This window comes from Dufourea novaeangliae, unplaced genomic scaffold (assembly GCF_001272555.1).
Source record: "Dufourea novaeangliae isolate 0120121106 unplaced genomic scaffold, ASM127255v1 scaffold63, whole genome shotgun sequence".
Taxonomy (NCBI): Eukaryota; Metazoa; Arthropoda; class Insecta; order Hymenoptera; family Halictidae; genus Dufourea; species Dufourea novaeangliae.
Window position 1 is genome coordinate 182,892 of NW_015373939.1, and position 17,657 is coordinate 200,548.

The 17,657-nt window shown below is 35.8% G+C and overlaps 3 protein-coding genes across 5 annotated transcripts in view; 1 reads left to right on the top strand and 2 right to left on the bottom strand.

The window, feature by feature from the left end:
• Nucleotides 1-709: 709 nt before the first annotated feature.
• Nucleotides 710-5,007, bottom strand: LOC107185624 (calcium homeostasis endoplasmic reticulum protein). The gene is made up of 8 exons (XM_015573350.1): nucleotides 4,811-5,007; nucleotides 4,140-4,310; nucleotides 2,853-3,516; nucleotides 2,707-2,778; nucleotides 2,072-2,465; nucleotides 1,596-1,999; nucleotides 1,150-1,515; nucleotides 710-1,073 (listed from the first exon to the last, which is right to left on the bottom strand). Exons 1-8 carry the CDS (start codon nucleotides 4,827-4,829, stop codon nucleotides 779-781), a joined length of 2,385 nt encoding a protein of 794 aa, XP_015428836.1. The 5' UTR covers nucleotides 4,830-5,007; the 3' UTR covers nucleotides 710-778.
• A 26-nt stretch (nucleotides 5,008-5,033) lies between these two features.
• LOC107185625 (eukaryotic translation initiation factor 3 subunit G) lies at nucleotides 5,034-6,895 on the top strand. Of its 3 annotated transcripts, none has more exons than XM_015573352.1 (3): nucleotides 5,034-5,078; nucleotides 5,598-6,059; nucleotides 6,133-6,895. In XM_015573352.1, exons 2-3 carry the CDS (start codon nucleotides 5,615-5,617, stop codon nucleotides 6,543-6,545), a joined length of 858 nt encoding a protein of 285 aa, XP_015428838.1. In that variant the 5' UTR covers nucleotides 5,034-5,078; nucleotides 5,598-5,614; the 3' UTR covers nucleotides 6,546-6,895. The 3 variants fall into 3 exon arrangements, with proteins under 3 accessions (XP_015428838.1, XP_015428837.1, XP_015428839.1); XM_015573351.1 differs by having other exon boundaries at nucleotides 5,065-5,199; XM_015573353.1 differs by lacking the exon at nucleotides 5,034-5,078 and adding an exon at nucleotides 5,458-5,518.
• A 3,057-nt stretch (nucleotides 6,896-9,952) lies between these two features.
• The window catches only part of LOC107185623 (membrane metallo-endopeptidase-like 1), a 52,368-nt gene continuing 44,663 nt past the window's right edge, over nucleotides 9,953-17,657 (bottom strand). Inside the window, exons 6-10 of the mRNA XM_015573349.1 lie at nucleotides 16,957-17,133; nucleotides 14,837-15,331; nucleotides 13,463-13,754; nucleotides 13,131-13,381; nucleotides 9,953-10,458 (exon numbers count right to left, since the gene is read on the bottom strand). Of these exons, the coding sequence (XP_015428835.1) occupies nucleotides 10,120-10,458; nucleotides 13,131-13,381; nucleotides 13,463-13,754; nucleotides 14,837-15,331; nucleotides 16,957-17,133 (1,554 nt within the window). The 3' untranslated portion in view covers nucleotides 9,953-10,119. The remainder of the gene's footprint in view (nucleotides 10,459-13,130; nucleotides 13,382-13,462; nucleotides 13,755-14,836; nucleotides 15,332-16,956; nucleotides 17,134-17,657) is intronic.

A 17,657-nucleotide genomic window follows, 5' to 3' on the forward strand; every position in this document is an offset into this window, starting at 1 on the left:
TGCACAATTGGTCGACTTTGATTCCGTAGATGACATATTTTTTAAATACGATTATTCGGTCCTTTTGGTATGTATAAGGTTAATATTATTCATCAAGTTGTTCGAATTATTAATAGACCATCTATTATTATTTAGCGGTAACCTCGCCAAAGATTTTTGTACATAATGTACAGGAGATGTATAAAATTGTTCTTTTTGCACCATGCACCATAAAAATTCAATTTAGTAAATAACAGCCACTCTTTGGTGCACTCTCGTTATCGCAAACTTACGGCGATCTTTGTTGTGCTTATAAACTGACAAGCAATGATCATTATAAACAATTGTCCTTATTTTCATCATTCACTCATGGTATTTTCCACGCTCGGAAATATACAGATAAACGATTTGTCTCCGCGGATGATCGACACAGCATATACATCATTTTCGCTCAAGTATTATGAAATAATTCATTATTATTCCTACTAAGAACATAAAATTACATAACATACACGTGCATAACTTAGCAATCCAAAGATAAGAAATTACTATATAACATTTCTGTAATCAGATGAGAAATGAAATGTAAACATTCATTCATCGCTGATCGTAAAAGTTAAAAGTATACTGGTTTCTGGAAATCAATCCTCAACTGTTTACAGTTTACACGATACAGTGACAGGATTAATCACTTAAAACTTGTGTCGATCACGGGATCGCGTGGATTTACACTGTACGTGGTAATTACATCTGTCGTCGAAATGATTATAGACAATTTCATTATTTTACTTGGTTATATTCAGTCCCGTTCGCCTCTTTCTTCGGCACGTTCTTCCGCTCTCGCTTTCATTCTAGTTATAAATGCCTGACCTTTACTTTTCCTAAAGTTTTCGTATGGATCATTTAGATTAATACCAACGCCTTTATACTGATCATTTTTATCTCTAATTTCACCTCCCGAAATAGGAGCTTCGATACCCTGTTCATTGGCACCAAGTCCTGCACCACTCCAACCCATTTTTTTAAGCAACTGATGGCCTTTGTTACTCTCATCGATACCAATTTCTTGAGGAGCCTTACTGTAAGTTGACCCTCTGTAATGAAATATTCCATAAGCAACGGTACTTATGAAACTGTAATGTTATCATAGCTTACTGCATTGCTACTTACAGGAAGCTGGGCGGAGTTGGACTCCGATCTTGTCTGTCCATTCTTCTGTCAGGACTTCGATCCTTGTTGCTATTTCTTCTTCTCCTGCTTCTGTTATTGTGATTACTATTACGACTATTACGTCTGTGATTAGTTGTCGGAGATCTGGATCTACTTCTACCCCTCGATCTTGAACGTGATCTACTTCTCGATTTACTTCGATACCGTTTTTTTGGTGGACTAGGACTTTTCGATCTTGGCCTTAAAATTGGCGACGGTGATTTCGACTTCTGCCTTATACCAGCCACAATATCCTCTTCCTTACGCTTACGCGCAGCATTCTTTGCTTTATAATACTCGTATAAACCTAGCTTCTCCCATCCATCGCTGGAATACATATTCATTATATTTTAAAAGTTTTTAGTATACTTTATTTCGATTTAAGGTGATATATATTTTAATTTTACCTGTCCCGTGGAGAGTCGTGATTTGGTGGTGCATAGAACGCTTCCACAGCGGCTACTAGTCGGTCACTCGGAGGAGCAGGCGGTGGAAGTCTAATAGCGTCTGGGTCCAGTGGTTTGTATTCAGCGTCTTCTAATTTAATTAAAGGTACCATCAAACCAGCGGGAAGTTCATAGTAAGGCATACTGGGCATTAAATCTTCAACAGAGGGTTCATGTATAACAGGCGGTGGACCAAATCCAGGCGGAGGTTTCGAAAAATCTGGTAATGGGACATTTGTAAATGGTGGGGGGTCGTTCCCAGGTGGTACACCCCACCCAGGTGGTGGTTGACTGAAATTTACATCGCTGCCTATTGGAGCTGGAGGACCAGAATGACTAGGTGGTATAGACATATTCTGCTGATTCTGTAAAATATTACTTTTTGTCAATATTTCTAGTGTTTATAAACTAAAACTGAATTGCAGTCATGAGCATACCAATTGAGGTGGTGGTGGTGGAGCTTTCAATTGTTGATCAATTGCTATCTTCTGTTGTTCAATATTTTGAATTTGTCGTAAAGCATGAGTAACAAACGCTTGATGTTGTGCTTGATAATTATCAAAGGTTTGTTTTGTTGATGTTGTAATTGGTGTAATTGCACTAGCATGCTGTGCAACTAGATTAGCCTGATATTCAGACCAAGATGTATTTGGTTGCTTCAATTTATCTATAATTCCTTCATCAAAGTAATTATTTTTTGACTCCCACAAACTTAGTAGTTTATTTAATTTATTAAGTTGTTCTTCTGATGCAGCTAGTGAAGTGTTACAGAACATAGGAACAACAACACTTTCCATTGCCTTGCGAAGATCCATAGACTTTTTTCTTGCACTAAAGAAGTTTAAAATTAAATACCGCGTACAAATATATTACAGTTAAGAAGTAAAGTTGTCGAGCTTTATAAGTACATGTATTATTGTAGCGAATTGGAAGTTCTGAGATTTATATTCATTGTGTCACATGATACATTGATGATATGGAACACGTGTAAACGTATGGACATTTAATTTTTATAAACGTTCCAAACTACGTAATCCACAAATGATTTGTTAATAAGTCTCATCATACTTACCAATGATGTAGGACATCATTGACCAAATAGATAATATGAAGTTTATGACTAAAATTTGTTGCTTGAATTACTCTGAAATAAATAATATTAATTTATTAAAAGTAGTTTAAGCAACACTATGCGAATATAACTTCAGAGAAACGTACTTTTTCAGCAAATGATCTGCAACAACTTGATTACTTTGTGGAGTAATCGAATTCTGAAGTATCCAGGCTTTTCCTGCACTTATACTATCTTTTGTGCAACTATCAATAATAGGCTGTAACACTGCATCAAATGCAGCGAGATCTGTGTTTGTGCTTTGTGCACTATTTTGCAAAGCTGTCTCTTGTGCTTGTCTAACAGCATCTTCAACCCTTCCTTGTTGCTGTGCCATCAATGCAGCATGTTGCGCAGCCAGATTTTGTTCTGATTGTCTAACTTGTTCCTGTAGCGTAGTTTGCTGTGACTGCAGGTTTGCTAATTCATTCTGAAGCCATCCAGGGGGTCCTCCAATGTTAACCGGTTGTGTGACTCCAGCAATTGGTGGATTCACACCTCCCATAGCACCAGGGACTGGTCCAATTGGTGGTCCTGCATTTCCTGGTCCTCCAATTTGTCCAGGTACTCCAGGTATAACGGGACCACCTTGATTTCCCACTGGTCCAATTCCCACTACTGGGTTTAATCCATTGTTTTGAGTATTTAGGCCAGTTGCAAGATTGACGTTATTCAGTGGCTGCGCGACGGTAGCGGCTGTTTGCTGCTGCTGCGAAACGTTTAAACGTGGGTCTGCATTTTGCATTGGATTTATTCCTTTTTGCTTTAAAACTGTAAACGAATGACGGTGGATTATTGTAAGATGTTTGATTCCTTCAATGGATATTGAAAAAGTATACAAATAGTCCAATTTCTGTTGAGTCTTATCTTCTACCAGTGGATAATAAAATTCTTGGCATTTATGAGAGAAGTATATTGAAAATTCAGTAAGTCTTTTGGGAACACTATATTCTTTCCCTGTTTTTTTTTATATATATATATACACGTACATATACATATATTATTTTTTTTAATATTGTACTAGGGTATTACAGGGTATATAGTTATTGCAGATGGATTACAGTTCCCATATAGATTGAAGCAATATATTGACAATGTAGTCCATATTAGATAAGCTCCAGTAAGAATCTTAAAACTACATCTTCTTAAAATCATCATTGCCAAGAAATAGAATACGTCTTTAGCTAAAGCATTCTGCTTAATAAATAGCAATTCCAAAATCTTGAAATGAAGTGCTCATATTCGATGAATAATAGTTTTGTATATTCGCTATGATGAATTCAGACCCTTTCACCCGTATCTCTTTTTCAAAGTCATTCCTTGTTTCGTTGAATAAAGCATGGCCATTATGCTTCTCAATTGTTGTAGCTGTTAAGGGGCTGTATCCCACTTACTGGCTTGCTCTGTAGTCACTTTGTACTGATAGTAGTTGAAGTGCTCTCCACCGAACAGGAAACCAAACTTTGGGTTGTCCTTCTGCTTGTTTTTTGTCATCTGCTCGAACTCGGGTCCATTGCGAGCCACGAACTGTGCCAGTTTGTCTATGATGTTCCGTAACTCTGTATCTAGGTATTATACCAAAATGAATAGAATTAGTGTGACGATTACTCATACAATTATTACAATATAAATGGCAATATTTCAATACAGTACTGAAATAGGATCTCTTATTTTTAAAGTACGTAGTCCTAAATCAGCCCATCGTAACCTGAAATATTGAATTTGTTTTGAAAATGGTCACTTTATGAATGCGTCTATGAAGATCTGTCTCTGGATAAATTAATTCGTCGATCGAATAGTTTTATAATGGTAACCTATTGTGTTGCACAGGTTTACATAACCTACTATCTAGAATCTAATCTTTTATTGTTTTTCGAATGTATTTCATTATTTGCGTCGTGTCGAAACTCATAAATCCTCAATTCTGACTAACTAAAATGCTAAAACGATAGATCACAGGCATTACGATTAATAAGGAATGTGGATTGTTAATACGCTCGCTCGAAGAAGGAATGTGCAAGACCGCGTTTGACCGAATCACCAAATCACAACATTCGTTTCTTACCTGCAGGTGCCTGGTCCATTATTGCGATTACTCTTTCACTTTTACGCTGTATTTGATTACGTATGTTTCTAACTTCGTTAACACCTTTCCGTACACGATCGAAATTTGGCTCCCGGAAACATTATTTTTTCACTCTGAACTACTCTGAACACGACAACGCTAGACGTCGCCATTAATTTCAGAGCATTCACGTTTCATAAAACTGCCGCCAGAGCCGCTAACACGCCGATTTATCACATGCGGAAATTCCTCCATTGCTCCATTTCGAGTAATTTTCATTCACGCCACAATTCACGTTGAAGAGTAGATTTGCTTCAGTGTGAATTTTTCACAGTGTTTGTGTTAGTTTAAATTTTTCCTGTGATTGTTTCAAACAGCGACTACTTACAGTAATACACTTTTAATACAATATAAATTTCTCTGCTTAGACATCACGTTTATCTTTCGTAGTGTATGTAAACGTGTTTGATGGCAGTGTGTTCATTGTATATAAAGATTAATGTTCTAAGTTCCATTTGATGACTTCTATGCCTAAGTTTGACGGCTCTTAATGTTTCCTTGTAATTTGTCGATACGTAATACAAATATGGCTAATAATCGTGTGTCAAATGTACTTAAGAATCGATGTTTCTACCTAACCTATTAATTATTGTGACATGTCTATCACGCATTTGACATAGTTACTCCATTTTTATATTACACGTAAAAGTAAACGTTTGTTTGGGTAATGGTTACGTATTGTCTGACAATTTCTGAAAACATGAATAATAATTTTTCTTGGTATTAGTTCCATAGGTTTCAAAGATGCCAGTAGCAGATATAAAATCAAGTTGGGCTGATGAGGTAGAAGAGGAGGGAGGAGTGTTGCCACCACCCTCAGAAACTTATGAAAATGGGTTTAAAATTCTCACTGAATACAAATACAATCAAGATAATAAAAAAGTAAAAGTGGTTCGCACGTACAAGATAGAAAGGCGCATAGTTTCAAAGACAATTGCTGTGCGCAAAAATTGGGCTAAGTTTGGAGATTCTTCAGATGATAGACCTGGACCCAATCCTGCCACCACAGTTGGCAGTGAAGATGTATTTATGCAGTTCATTTCCAGCAAGGAAGAAGAAAATAAGGTTGAAGAGGATAATCTCGATAAGCTTAAAAATATGGGTGATAAAGGTGTAGTAAAATGCCGTAATTGTAATGGAGATCACTGGACCTCAAAATGTCCTTACAAAGACACTGTCCTTGCTGGAGGTATGTTTCATTGCTGTGAACTTAATCTAAAGGAGTTTGTAAAGGTTTCTATTTTATACTACTTAATTTTCAGGAAAAGTACCGGATGACAAAAAACCAATAATTAACGCTGGTACTCCCGGTGCAGTGGCTGAGTTGAAGCCTCAAGGTAGCAAATATGTTCCACCTAGCATGCGTGATGGAGGCAACAAACGAGGGGATCCCATGCAAATGCAAAAACGAGATGACATTACTACCATTCGTATCTCCAACTTATCAGAGAGTACCACCGATGCAGATCTGGATGAGCTTGTTAAGCCATTTGGATCTGTACTCAAATTTTATCTTCCTAAAGACAAGCAAACCAATCTTTGCAAAGGATTTGCATATGTGCACTTTAAATATAGAAACGAAGCTGCAAAAGCTATTGCTACGCTCAATGGTTATGGTTACGATCATCTTATTCTGAATGTAGACTGGTCAAAGCCACAAACGCAAAATAATTAAAATTGTTAAATATAACTGGAAATTTTGATTACTTGGTGTGTATAGGAGAGTCTCTGTAATTGTTTCTTTATTATAACACCAGAAGCAGAATAATAAAGTATTTGATTTCAGTTATGGATGCTTTACACAGAAACAGTAGGTATATTTAGCCGAATATCAATAGTATTAATACAATTGTTTTTTATTTGGATGTGACGAATTTATGAAATAGCCTTTCTGCTTCTGGTGTTATAATTTATCATCAGTTCTAATTCGTTAAATGTTACATCATTCTCGTCTGTAGAACGTGACGATGTATCTATTCAACCACAATTTGTATTCTTAGCATTTTTTTGATTGAAAATAAACCATATGCCATTACATTCTGCATTCATAACTTAGAATAATTCTTTAGGTAATTTTTAATATGTACCATGATGAAATATAAGTTTAATAAATCTATACATAGAAAAGTAAAAAATTGTACGTTCTTTAGGTAATTTTTAATATGTACCATGATGAAATATAAGTTTAATAAATCTATACATAGAAAAGTAAAAAATTGTACGTTAGGTAAAGGCTTCTATACCATTCAACATATCCGCATAAGACATGAATATTCTTTAATACCGTAGAAAAAATACTATTGTGGTCCCCCCTCAACTACTAAAGCCAATGGGCACACGCAACTATAGTAGTATATGTAACAAAACTTAATGAAATACGTATATATGACATAAATGCCAAAGAAAATTACAAATGTTACTTTGTAATATAGAGAACTTCGAAAGAAGTGAATTGAAGTTTGAATTCAATTTATTAGTTATTAGTTTCAAAACTGGTTTATGTCAAGAACATTTAACAGTTAAAGCTTATTCTGTGGCTTTACATACATATAAATTATAAACAAATGGAGTATAATACGTGCTGATATTCGGCGACTCGCGTAAACGATTTTCGTGATCGTCATTCTTATTTTGCGTATGGCACTCTCGATCACCACTTCGTGGCTCCCCAGTGCCTTCCGTGTGTGATCATGTTACGATCTCAACACCAAGTCCGGTGTTTTTTCAATCTACCACCACATTCACTCCGTATCCTTTTCAGAATAGAAGTAGCTATCCTTGGGCGGTCGTTTCCCCCAATGATCGACTCGGTCCGCTACAACTCGCATTCAAACACGTAACCATCTGGTTCCGCATTTGACTTGGGTTTTGTAGACAATGCCAGCTGACAAAATAGTAAAGCAAGTTGGCAGAAAGTCTTCCAACATGACCTATGTCAAATTGAGGGCAAAACCGGAACAAGGTTTGTGCAAGCCAATTTTCTGCATATGTTGCTGTTAATTTGTTGCCTATGTTCCTGTCAATGTCCGCGCAAGTTGTTTATAGCAAATCTTGCATCAAACTTGTAGCCATAACTTTATAATAGACAATGGAAAAAATTTGGCTTTGCAGGTTTGGCTGACTGGGTATTTTGTTTGAATACTTTTAATAATAAAAAAAAATTATTTAGAGTACCCATCAGCCGTAGTTTAGATATGAATAGGCTAAAACCAAATTTTATGTAAATATTTTAGCCCTCAGTCATTACCCAGTTAGCCAAACCTGCAAAGCTAAATGTTGTCCAATGCCTGTTATATAAAGTCGCTACATGTTCGATGGAAGATTTGTTAGAAACAATTTGGGCGCACATTGGCAGCAATATATGCTGCAACATATGTAGAAAATTGGAAGCAACATATACAGCAAACTGCCTCGCGCTGACTCTGTTCCGTTTTTGTCACCAATTTGATATAGATTATGTTGCAAGACTTGCTGCCAATTTGCTTTATCATTTTGTCAGCTGGCGTTGCCTGCAAAACAAAAGCCAAATGCGGAAACAGATGGCTATGGTGTTTTAGACAACTATTGTCATTATTTGATGGCAATTTGCTTGAAACTTGTACCCAACTGGTTATCAGGGATTATACACTCTTAGTAAATTGATGTAACTGCATTTCTATAATATGATGTAAATAACTTACTTTAATGTATGTTTTCTTGCCGACCATTGAATTTTTTTGAGATGTAATCTTTATTCCTTGTGTTGGAGCAAATCTGTCGCTAGATTTAGATTCAGAGCTTTTGTAGGTATCTATTAAGGATCAATAATAATGACTCAAAGGAGTGTAAAAAAAAATTTTGTTGACAGCTAGTGCAATTAATGTTTGTACGTAATAACGATGAACATCTGTTTTATTTTTGCATTTGTATGTTTTTATACTTTGTTCTTTTTTGAAGTTTTCAAAAAAGAAGAACATTACTTTATTTGATAAACTTTTTGTAGAAAGTCTCGTCTTCTATACCAAATAGAATAAGTTAAAAATATGATTAACGAAATTCCATTCAAGAACGTTTTCTTTTTGTTTGGCAGTAAAAATTCTATTTATAAAGATTGATTTTGTTATAAAATCTTCATTTATTATTATTCAGCCGATTAGATCTACAACAGAAATTTAAGGTCAAACATTTCTTCATTCTCTTTATATTAAAACTTTATAATAAACAAATACACTAAATACATCTATCTATTTAAATTTAAAATAATACAGTATTGCAATAAATAGCAATATCGCGATTCTGCCTTAGACGCGGTACAATTGTCATTGTAGAACGAGAACAAAGAAATTACGATTTTCAAGTAAACGCTTATGTGATACATAGATGCAAAAAGCGAAAACGGTAGAAAAGTAACCACAGGCATTTTCTGTTACCTGTTTTAATAACTGTTATTAAAAACAACGATTAATACTACATCATCTAAGTACTTAGAAATGGTAACTCTAATCAACAATCTTACGCTGCTCAACGGAGCCTAACGAACATTATACAGATAGCAAAAAGCACATGTATTGACTTGTAAGTCAGTAAAACGATGTCATTTGAAAATATATATAGTAATATATACAGTAATAATAATAATAATAATAATAATAATGTGTTGTTTTGTTGCGCGCGTCAGCTTAAAGGTTAAACCGAAAGACCGTGTCAGTATTTATTGTCGATTCCTATAAAATCATCACAGTTTGACGTGTCCTCTTCTCTTTAACAACTTGAACCTAATGATAGGTTTCTCAATTTTTTCGAACGTAACTCTATAAAATTTTAAATTGTCATGACGTGCTGTCCTAGGTTTTGTTTCTTTCATCTTATGTACAATACTCATCGCACATCTAACTTTTTCTTATAAAAAGACTTATGTATTAATAAACAATGTTATAGTGGATGCACCGTTATGGTAGCATAACCGTGCAATTCAATAGTTGTTCACGAAGTCGAGGATCCCTTTGAGCGTCTTCAGAGATCAAGTACGATCGTGCCTTAAAAATTGAATTCCATCAGTAGTTCCACAATCAAGCACCTTCTCACTGTTATTCCCTTCCAACGGATACAATCAAAATTTACGACGATCTGTCGAAATCCACGCCAATCTTATTCATAACAGTTACGATCGAACAGGATCGATTTTCTTCAAAATATCGAAGAACAAGTTTGACCAATGTCAGCCGCTTCTTAAACTTGAGCAACCGCTTAATTATTCGTTGGTGTTTGATTTACCAGACCGCACACTTCTTCTCGGGATTCATTTTTGTGCGGAGGGGACAGTTGAAGTCCTTTGAGAATTCTTCCATGTTTGAGAGCGGTCCTAGGACACGGAATTTTCCAGGACTATGGAATCCAGTGGTGATGCGTAGCTTCATCGCTTCCGGCCTGTACTTGCTGCACCATGTGTTTGCCGCACTGATCCAGAACAATTGTTCTGGCGTATAGGGAAGTCCTGGTAACCTTGGCTCCTCCTGGTTTCGTCTGACCCAGTCTTTGTACGCTAAGTAGGCCTCTTTTATGCCACCGTTGTCAGCAATGTTTTCTCCTTGGGTATTTATACCGTTTAGCTATAAAATAGAATATAAATCGTTTCGGTATTTGTCAAATATAATTATCATCGAAAAATTTCGATACTGAAGCCAAATGGTGTTACTACAGCATATTAACCTATAACTATATAGCCCACTCATCCCAAAAATAAATTTGAATTTTTCTTTCACTATCACAATCTAGTAGAGAACTTTTGAAGCATTGGTGTTTAAGCACTTTCCACTGACAGTAAGCAGCATACTATTTCCAGAACAGTAACGAAATATAATATTCAGTTGGTTATTAAAAGTGTTACAAAGTAGTCATTTTCGGATTATTCATTTTTGAGATGCGTCGTATGTACAGTAGAATCTAACTATATTGCCACTGAACACATTGCCACAAGCGGCACTTCCTCTTCACACGTACTTTCGCGCACACAAATTCGTTCTCCCACCATGTTGTGTACGCCGGCGCATCAGCACGATCCAGCTTTTGCGCAGGCGCTGAGGCCGAGGCCATGGCGATAGAACTCAGCATGGATGGGACTCTGAATTCATTGCCATTTTATTCTCCTACAGCCCCGAACATGGCAATATAGTTAGAGTCTACTGCATCTAGTTATATGTTAACGTTTTTCTTGTAGAGCTTGTAGAAGTTATTTGTACTTAAAATCATTTAAATTATTCTATTTTAAGAAGCACATAATGTTCTTCATAAACTTTGATTTGCAATCCCATATTTTGTACTAAAGCATAATATTCGAAGTTAGTATGTTTATGTATACGGCAAGTGCTGAGTAATGAATGACTGTAATAATCCTTATAAGCAAAATAATTATGTATGTTGGTGATACACGAAAAGGATTAATTCTACACGAAGATATAAGTTATTATTTAATAAGTTAATCCTTCTAGCTTCTCAAAAAAACTCAAGTCGTTTGGTCCAATGTTTACAAAAGAGCGTGTATTCGCTTTTGCTCCTTGCTGTATGTATTTTCGTTTGATGCAAACATACAACTTTGATGAAAATTTGAAGTACGGTAGAGGTGTATGTTGTGAGAAAAAAGGAAGTGCGTAGTGGAACAGGTGCCGGCGCAGCGAAGATGATACGCTAAGTACGCATGCGACAGCAATCAGTTGTTAGTACAAAATCAATCTTCGCTGGGCGACGAATGCAAGATTGACAGAGCGTATGCGATTAATTCTGTTCCTTTTGTGTCCCTTTTATGAAATATTTGTGTAAGTATATAACACCTGCGTCAATTATGTCGATAAATGATAAATAAATATTGTTTCTCGGGAATACCATTTCAAGTATTTCGTATGTAATTTCATTAATTAAACAAATAAGCATCATTGCAAGTAGGAATAAAAAGGTTCATCTTTGCACACATTAGTACATATTGTTTAATTCTCGGATTTCTTTCTCTCGCGCCGTTCTTTTCCTACGTTCGGCGAGAATCGAAGTCTCACCACAAGCTGTAGGCCATAGGCCGTAGGTGTTCCATCGTTCTCCTGACGCGTAGAATTGTAATGGGAACATGTGGCAACAGAGTAACAAAACAATTGATATGATCCAGCACGTGTTGCGAGGTTAAATTTACCGATTCCCTCTGTTTTATCGATGCTCGTGGTAACGCAGACCAAAGTGGCTGACAAATACCATAAACGCCTCTAGCAGAGAATCCTTGAACTATACCACTGTTTATTTTCTGAGTCTGGACGCGTCAAATCGTAGGAATAAAAATGTGACTCAAATCGAATTTCCACGATTGTGTGATAGTGGTGTATAGGGTTTTTATTTGACAAAATGTGACTTGAGCAGCCATCTTGTGTGTTTTCATCGGCATCTGCCAAAGTGTGCCACAATCGCACACTTTCTAAAATTCTAATTCTTTCAATTCTACGTGTTTATTGGTGTTTATACGGACTGGACCACCCTGTAGGGACGTCTATCCGTGAGTTCTATACCCGTGAAAAGTGCATTTGTGCAAGTATCGAGGCTCATTTTGGTTCCTACGAAATCGAATGTCTCTCACGTGCATCGCGTACACATACACGGTTCTCGTTGATTGCGTGAGTGCACGGACAGACAGCGCACGGGCCACAGAGTCTCCCCCCTTAAAAGATATTCAATGACGTTTTCCTTCTGAAAGGAAACGTCGAATTTAAAATATCTATTGTTCAATATTTCACATGGAATGTACTTTTCTCGAACTATACTACTAATTCCATAACATCTGGCAGGTCTGCCTTCTGTCATTATAAAACGAAATTTGACAAAATATCTAATTCAAAACATAAAGCGATAACATCACTAAATTTTTGTAAAAAAAACTAGGATTCAGTGGACGATACAACAGGTCTGAACTATTCGATATCTCGTTTACCGTTGTCTCTACAGTTACTATGTTATTTTGCTGTATATTTATTTAGTTATCTAACTGCTGATTTAGTAGTACCACGAACGAGTTTGACCCCTATGGGCTACAGGTTCGCGTCACGACTCTGCCCGATATTCTTATCATCCAAGACTAGTTTCGCGTGTATTATTCGCATATTACGCACGATAAAAGAAAAGTTTAAGCAATACGTGTGTCCGATGAAGCAATCTATTTGGATGCTTTAAATTTAGGTTCCTTATCAAATAAATATGTGTACCAAGTGACGTAAACGCGAAGAAAATAATAACAAAAGATGACCCTTACATTCAAGCCGACATCTTCGACGGTGTAGTTCCCGTATTGGTGAATAATACATTCCGCTCTTTCGAGATACTTTTCCTTAGTCTGTGGTGCCCACCAATCGACGAGATTTCCTGCCTTATCAAATTGTCTGCCCTGATCGTCAAAGCCGTGCGTTATTTCATGACCAATCACGAACCCAATGGCACCATAATTCATATACTTCGGTCGATCATTGTTAAAGAAAGCACCTTGCAGAATGCCAGCGGGAAATTCTGCGAACAACATGGTTACGTAAATGTCTTTTATTCTTCGATACGCATTCTTACGACAGCCTTCGCCAGAAAAATACTCACGAATACTGTTTTCGATCGACGAATAGAACGCGTTTACGATCGCCGGTCTTCCGTGTGTTATCCAATCGGTTTTGTTTACAGGCTTCCTCAATTTTCCGAATGAATACTCCACTCCGAAAAGAGTCAGGTTTAAGATACCCTCCAAGTAATTGTCGGTCGTCAGTTCAAGATTTTGGTAAAATTCTTCGAGTTTTGTATCGTCCAGCAATTCATCTGGGTACGCGATGTGACTAGACATAGAGGCTGCTTTGTCGAGTGCGCTCTTTCTTGTTTCATCGTCCATCCAATCGACCTGAAGAATAGAAAGTCATTAACGTGGATACAGAATGATGTTGGTTTAAAGAACAAAATACATGAAATATGAATCTAAAATTTAAGAATACAGATATTTGTAGCAATAGGCAGAGATCAAGACAATATAAGAAAACTACAAGTGCCAAAGACCGATATACATATTGAAATACTCAATAAATGAAGCAAAAATAGATTCTATCGGAGTGGCAACAATAAACAAGCGATTATAGAAAGTGGTCTTATAAAATGCATATCGGTTGAAAAAAGTGCAAAGAATCTCAAAAACTATCAAGTAATTAGAGATTTGAGGCTTTCACGGCCCGGCATAATACAGTTATTATTATTGTTGACTCAGCAGTGTCGAGGCTTACACCCGACCGCCTCAACAGTAATAACTTAATTCTTTTTTAAGTTCTCCTGTAATATCAAAAGTTCTACCTTTAAAAATCCTACTGGTTTGGTTGAGATCTGTCATTATCCTCCACATATCGCACTCTTGCTACAAAATTGACAGAATTCAAAAACATAGTAAAATACAAAAATGTAGATTCTCAAGAAATGCAAAGGACTATCGCACATCACAGTGTCACTCCGTGTTCGGAGTCCGAACAGTAAGAGTGATATACCTAACGGCTCTCTGTCAACCAACTTGTGAAGTTGAAAGATTATTCTTTCGATGATTGGTCGAACAGCCTTTTTCTGATAACTCGAAAAACACGTTTTTCGTCGAAAGGGTGCGTGTCACTTTTGTAGCAAAGGTGTAATATACATACACATACATATCTCGTCGAGAGTTACATATTTCGATCGATTAAATTAATCAAGGCATTCGATGCGAATGCATTAAATAATTGTCGATGTTCCCAAGGAGCTGCACCAATTTATTGTAAAAGGTTACTATTTATTAACTCAGAGGAAAAAATTATAATATAATAAAGAGGTATTTTTTACTGTTTTTGTTATCATTTTTGACATGTTTCTGACATTGTTTGATAAGTATACATAGAACCATGGACGGATGTCGCCTATGCGTGACACCTGCTCTGTTAAAGAACAAAATTGTATGAATATTCAACGTACCTTCTTCAATATCTTTGTGAATTCAGTTCTAATATCAGCCACCATCTCCACAGCGTTTTTCTTTGCATCTTCTTTAAAGTACTTCCTAACGTAAAGGGCGCCGACGCTAATAGCTAAACTACCGGACACGGTGTCGATACATTCTTTCCATCGAGCCTCTCTTTCTGTTTTTCCACTTAACGCCGTCGAATACTGCAACTGCCTCTTCCGAATCTCCTCGGTCAGATAGCTCACCGACGACGCAGCCGCCCTCCACATCACATAATTCGCCTGGACCCTTTTCGGTGTGATCGCCAACAGCTTCTCCAAGTTCATGATGAAACTCGGCACGCTGATTATCACGACTTCGTCATCGTCGACCTGAACACTTGGCGCCAAAAGCGTGTTGAAGTATTCCTTCCATGGTATACTACGGTATCTTTGCGATAATTCTTGTACAGTCATGGGGTTGTAGAGGAGGGTGGCGTTACGACGTTTTTCGTTCGGCAAGGAAATCTAAAGAATTGATATTGCATGTCAGTAAATGCATCTGCCGGTAATTAATATTAATCTATTAATGTCATAAGTCGACGACAGATGTTTATACAAATTAAAAGTTCTTTTTATTAATTTTTGAATATTAAAGACAAACAGAACTTGATTTTCTTCGTTAATACTTTTATTAAACTGAAAACGCAATAATCATTCTATTGAACGTTATTAAAGTTTACGCTTTATATAGTTTTCGTATACTTCAGCATGCTGGAAATGTATAAAATCATTTTAAGAATCTGGAGAAATTATTTTCAAGTGTCTCTAAAAACGAAACGACATAAGTGTCAAACTGGGTGCTCATGTATTGAAAATAAAAATTCATATTTCATTCTGAAATTTCATTAAATTTAAAAAAGTCTGTCATTTTAATTTCTTATCTTCGGGTACCTTTGAAAAAGAAGAGCCGTAAAAAAATTTTCGGAGAGTATTTTAACTTCTACATTTATTATTTGGGTCATTCTAGAAACTTAGAAACTTAGGTCTCGGTGGTACCTTAAAACGATCAGCGACTAAGGCCAGTTTACAACGGCCTTAATATAATCACCTTGCGGCTCCTTCTCGACTTTATGAATGGGCACAATCCCATCTTCCCAATATGATCTTTGCATACATCATAAAAGAAGAATATAACGTAACAGAGATTTTTCTTAAAGGCAGGTTTGACGACTCTGTACACATCCCAAAAACGCAACAGGTACATTGCTTTGTATCAATAAATACTAGAGAAGTTCCATGTAAATTTTTTTCTGCTTCCACTGACAACTTCAAACACAGCGACAAAGAATCCAAATAATAATAATTTTTTGTCATTTTAATACTTTATCTCCATTTAAGAATTGTTTTATTCGTATTGTGTAAATAAAAATATATAAAAACATTACTTTAGTTTTGTTTTAATCGTATGAGAATGCAAGTAAATTTAAGAGGGAAAAGAACTTTAGCTGAGTTTTTTTCAAGTTTTTTTTCAGCAAGCATTTAGTGTAAGAATTAGTTCGATTGTCAAACATGTCTCCAGGAAAATGCTTATACATATATGTATGTATCTTCCAAACCCATTGCGATTCCACTATGAAAATTGTACAGTCTGCTACCGAGAAACTATGGTAATTAACGTATGAACAAATGAAAAAAATCGAAGATGCTGGTTTCGAAATATTTAAGGATAAAGTACGTTTTCATTATCCTTGAAATATTTTTCCTCCGGAAAAGGAATACTGTATTTTTTTTTGAAAATATGTACATTTCCCTAACTAACGCAAAAAGAATTATTCCAATCGACCGATTATAAGCAAAGTTATGATTTTTTTAATATACCTCTGCTAAGCGAAAATGGACCAGTTTTATGATTTTCAAACTACTATAATTCAGGAAAAGTGTCCCGCAGGACATTAAAGTTTTATCAATATGCTTTTCTCATTGGTATCCAAGTTTTTACAAAAAATTAAAAACAGTGGTGACGGTCATGTTCAAAAAGTCCCCATTTTGACATTTTAGGGAGATAAACAGATTCATACGAATAATTACCGAAGAATGAAAGAGTGCTTTCAAGGAATTTCCGGATAAAAATTATTACAATGGAGACTTACGTTTGCTAGATTCATCTCGAATTCCAATGACTCCTTTAATTCTGTCTCCGCTAGAGTTTTATTAGCGCCGAGAATTCCAGCGATATCCACCATATAACTGTAGTATGCTTGCACGATTTTGTCATCAAAACCTTTCGACAAGTATTCTCGTGAGAGGCCAAGAGATGCTTGATCGAGCTGCAAAAACATATGCTTTTAATTATTTAGTACTATACTTATGTTATTCCATCGTTAGGGGGTATACATTCTTGAAAAAATTTTAAAATGTATCCTGAAAATTTTGGATACATAATTTAAAAAATAATTAATCTATGCGGTTTAAAAGTGAGACAAGGGCTGAGTGCTTGATTTATATTTGAAACTTTATACACGTGTTTTCTTTAATGCATACGAGGAATAAATAAAACTTGTGGAGAATATTCTCACAATTACAAGTATTATACTGTTCTCCACGATGTTACTTTTGTTTTAATTTCGATACTAATCTTTCATTAACTCTAAAAACAGATTCATTTTAATATAAATTCGATGCTGTAGCGTTGAATGTTTTTTTAAATATGTACGATTTCTTGCATATAGGAACACAATTAAAGTTGGAAGAATGTCTTCCAGCAGTAGCGTTATCTTATTAAAGAAAACAAAATTCTTAATATTATTTAATAAAAATGTATGTAAAACTGATTAATAAGTAAATTTTTTAA

Bases quoted from the DNA above. Each gene is read 5' to 3' on its own strand.
- LOC107185624 (XM_015573350.1), bottom strand. The intron at 2,779-2,852 runs GTACGTTTCTCT...TATTTATTTCAG, and splicing joins GCAGATCATTTGCTGAAAAA to AGTAATTCAAGCAACAAATT. The intron at 2,466-2,706 runs GTAAGTATGATG...AAACTTCTTTAG, and splicing joins AATGATGTCCTACATCATTG to TGCAAGAAAAAAGTCTATGG.
- LOC107185625 (XM_015573352.1), top strand. From the start codon at position 5,615: ATGCCAGTAGCAGATATAAAATCAAGTTGGGCTGATGAGGTAGAAGAG. The intron at 6,060-6,132 runs GTATGTTTCATT...CTTAATTTTCAG, and splicing joins AGACACTGTCCTTGCTGGAG to GAAAAGTACCGGATGACAAA.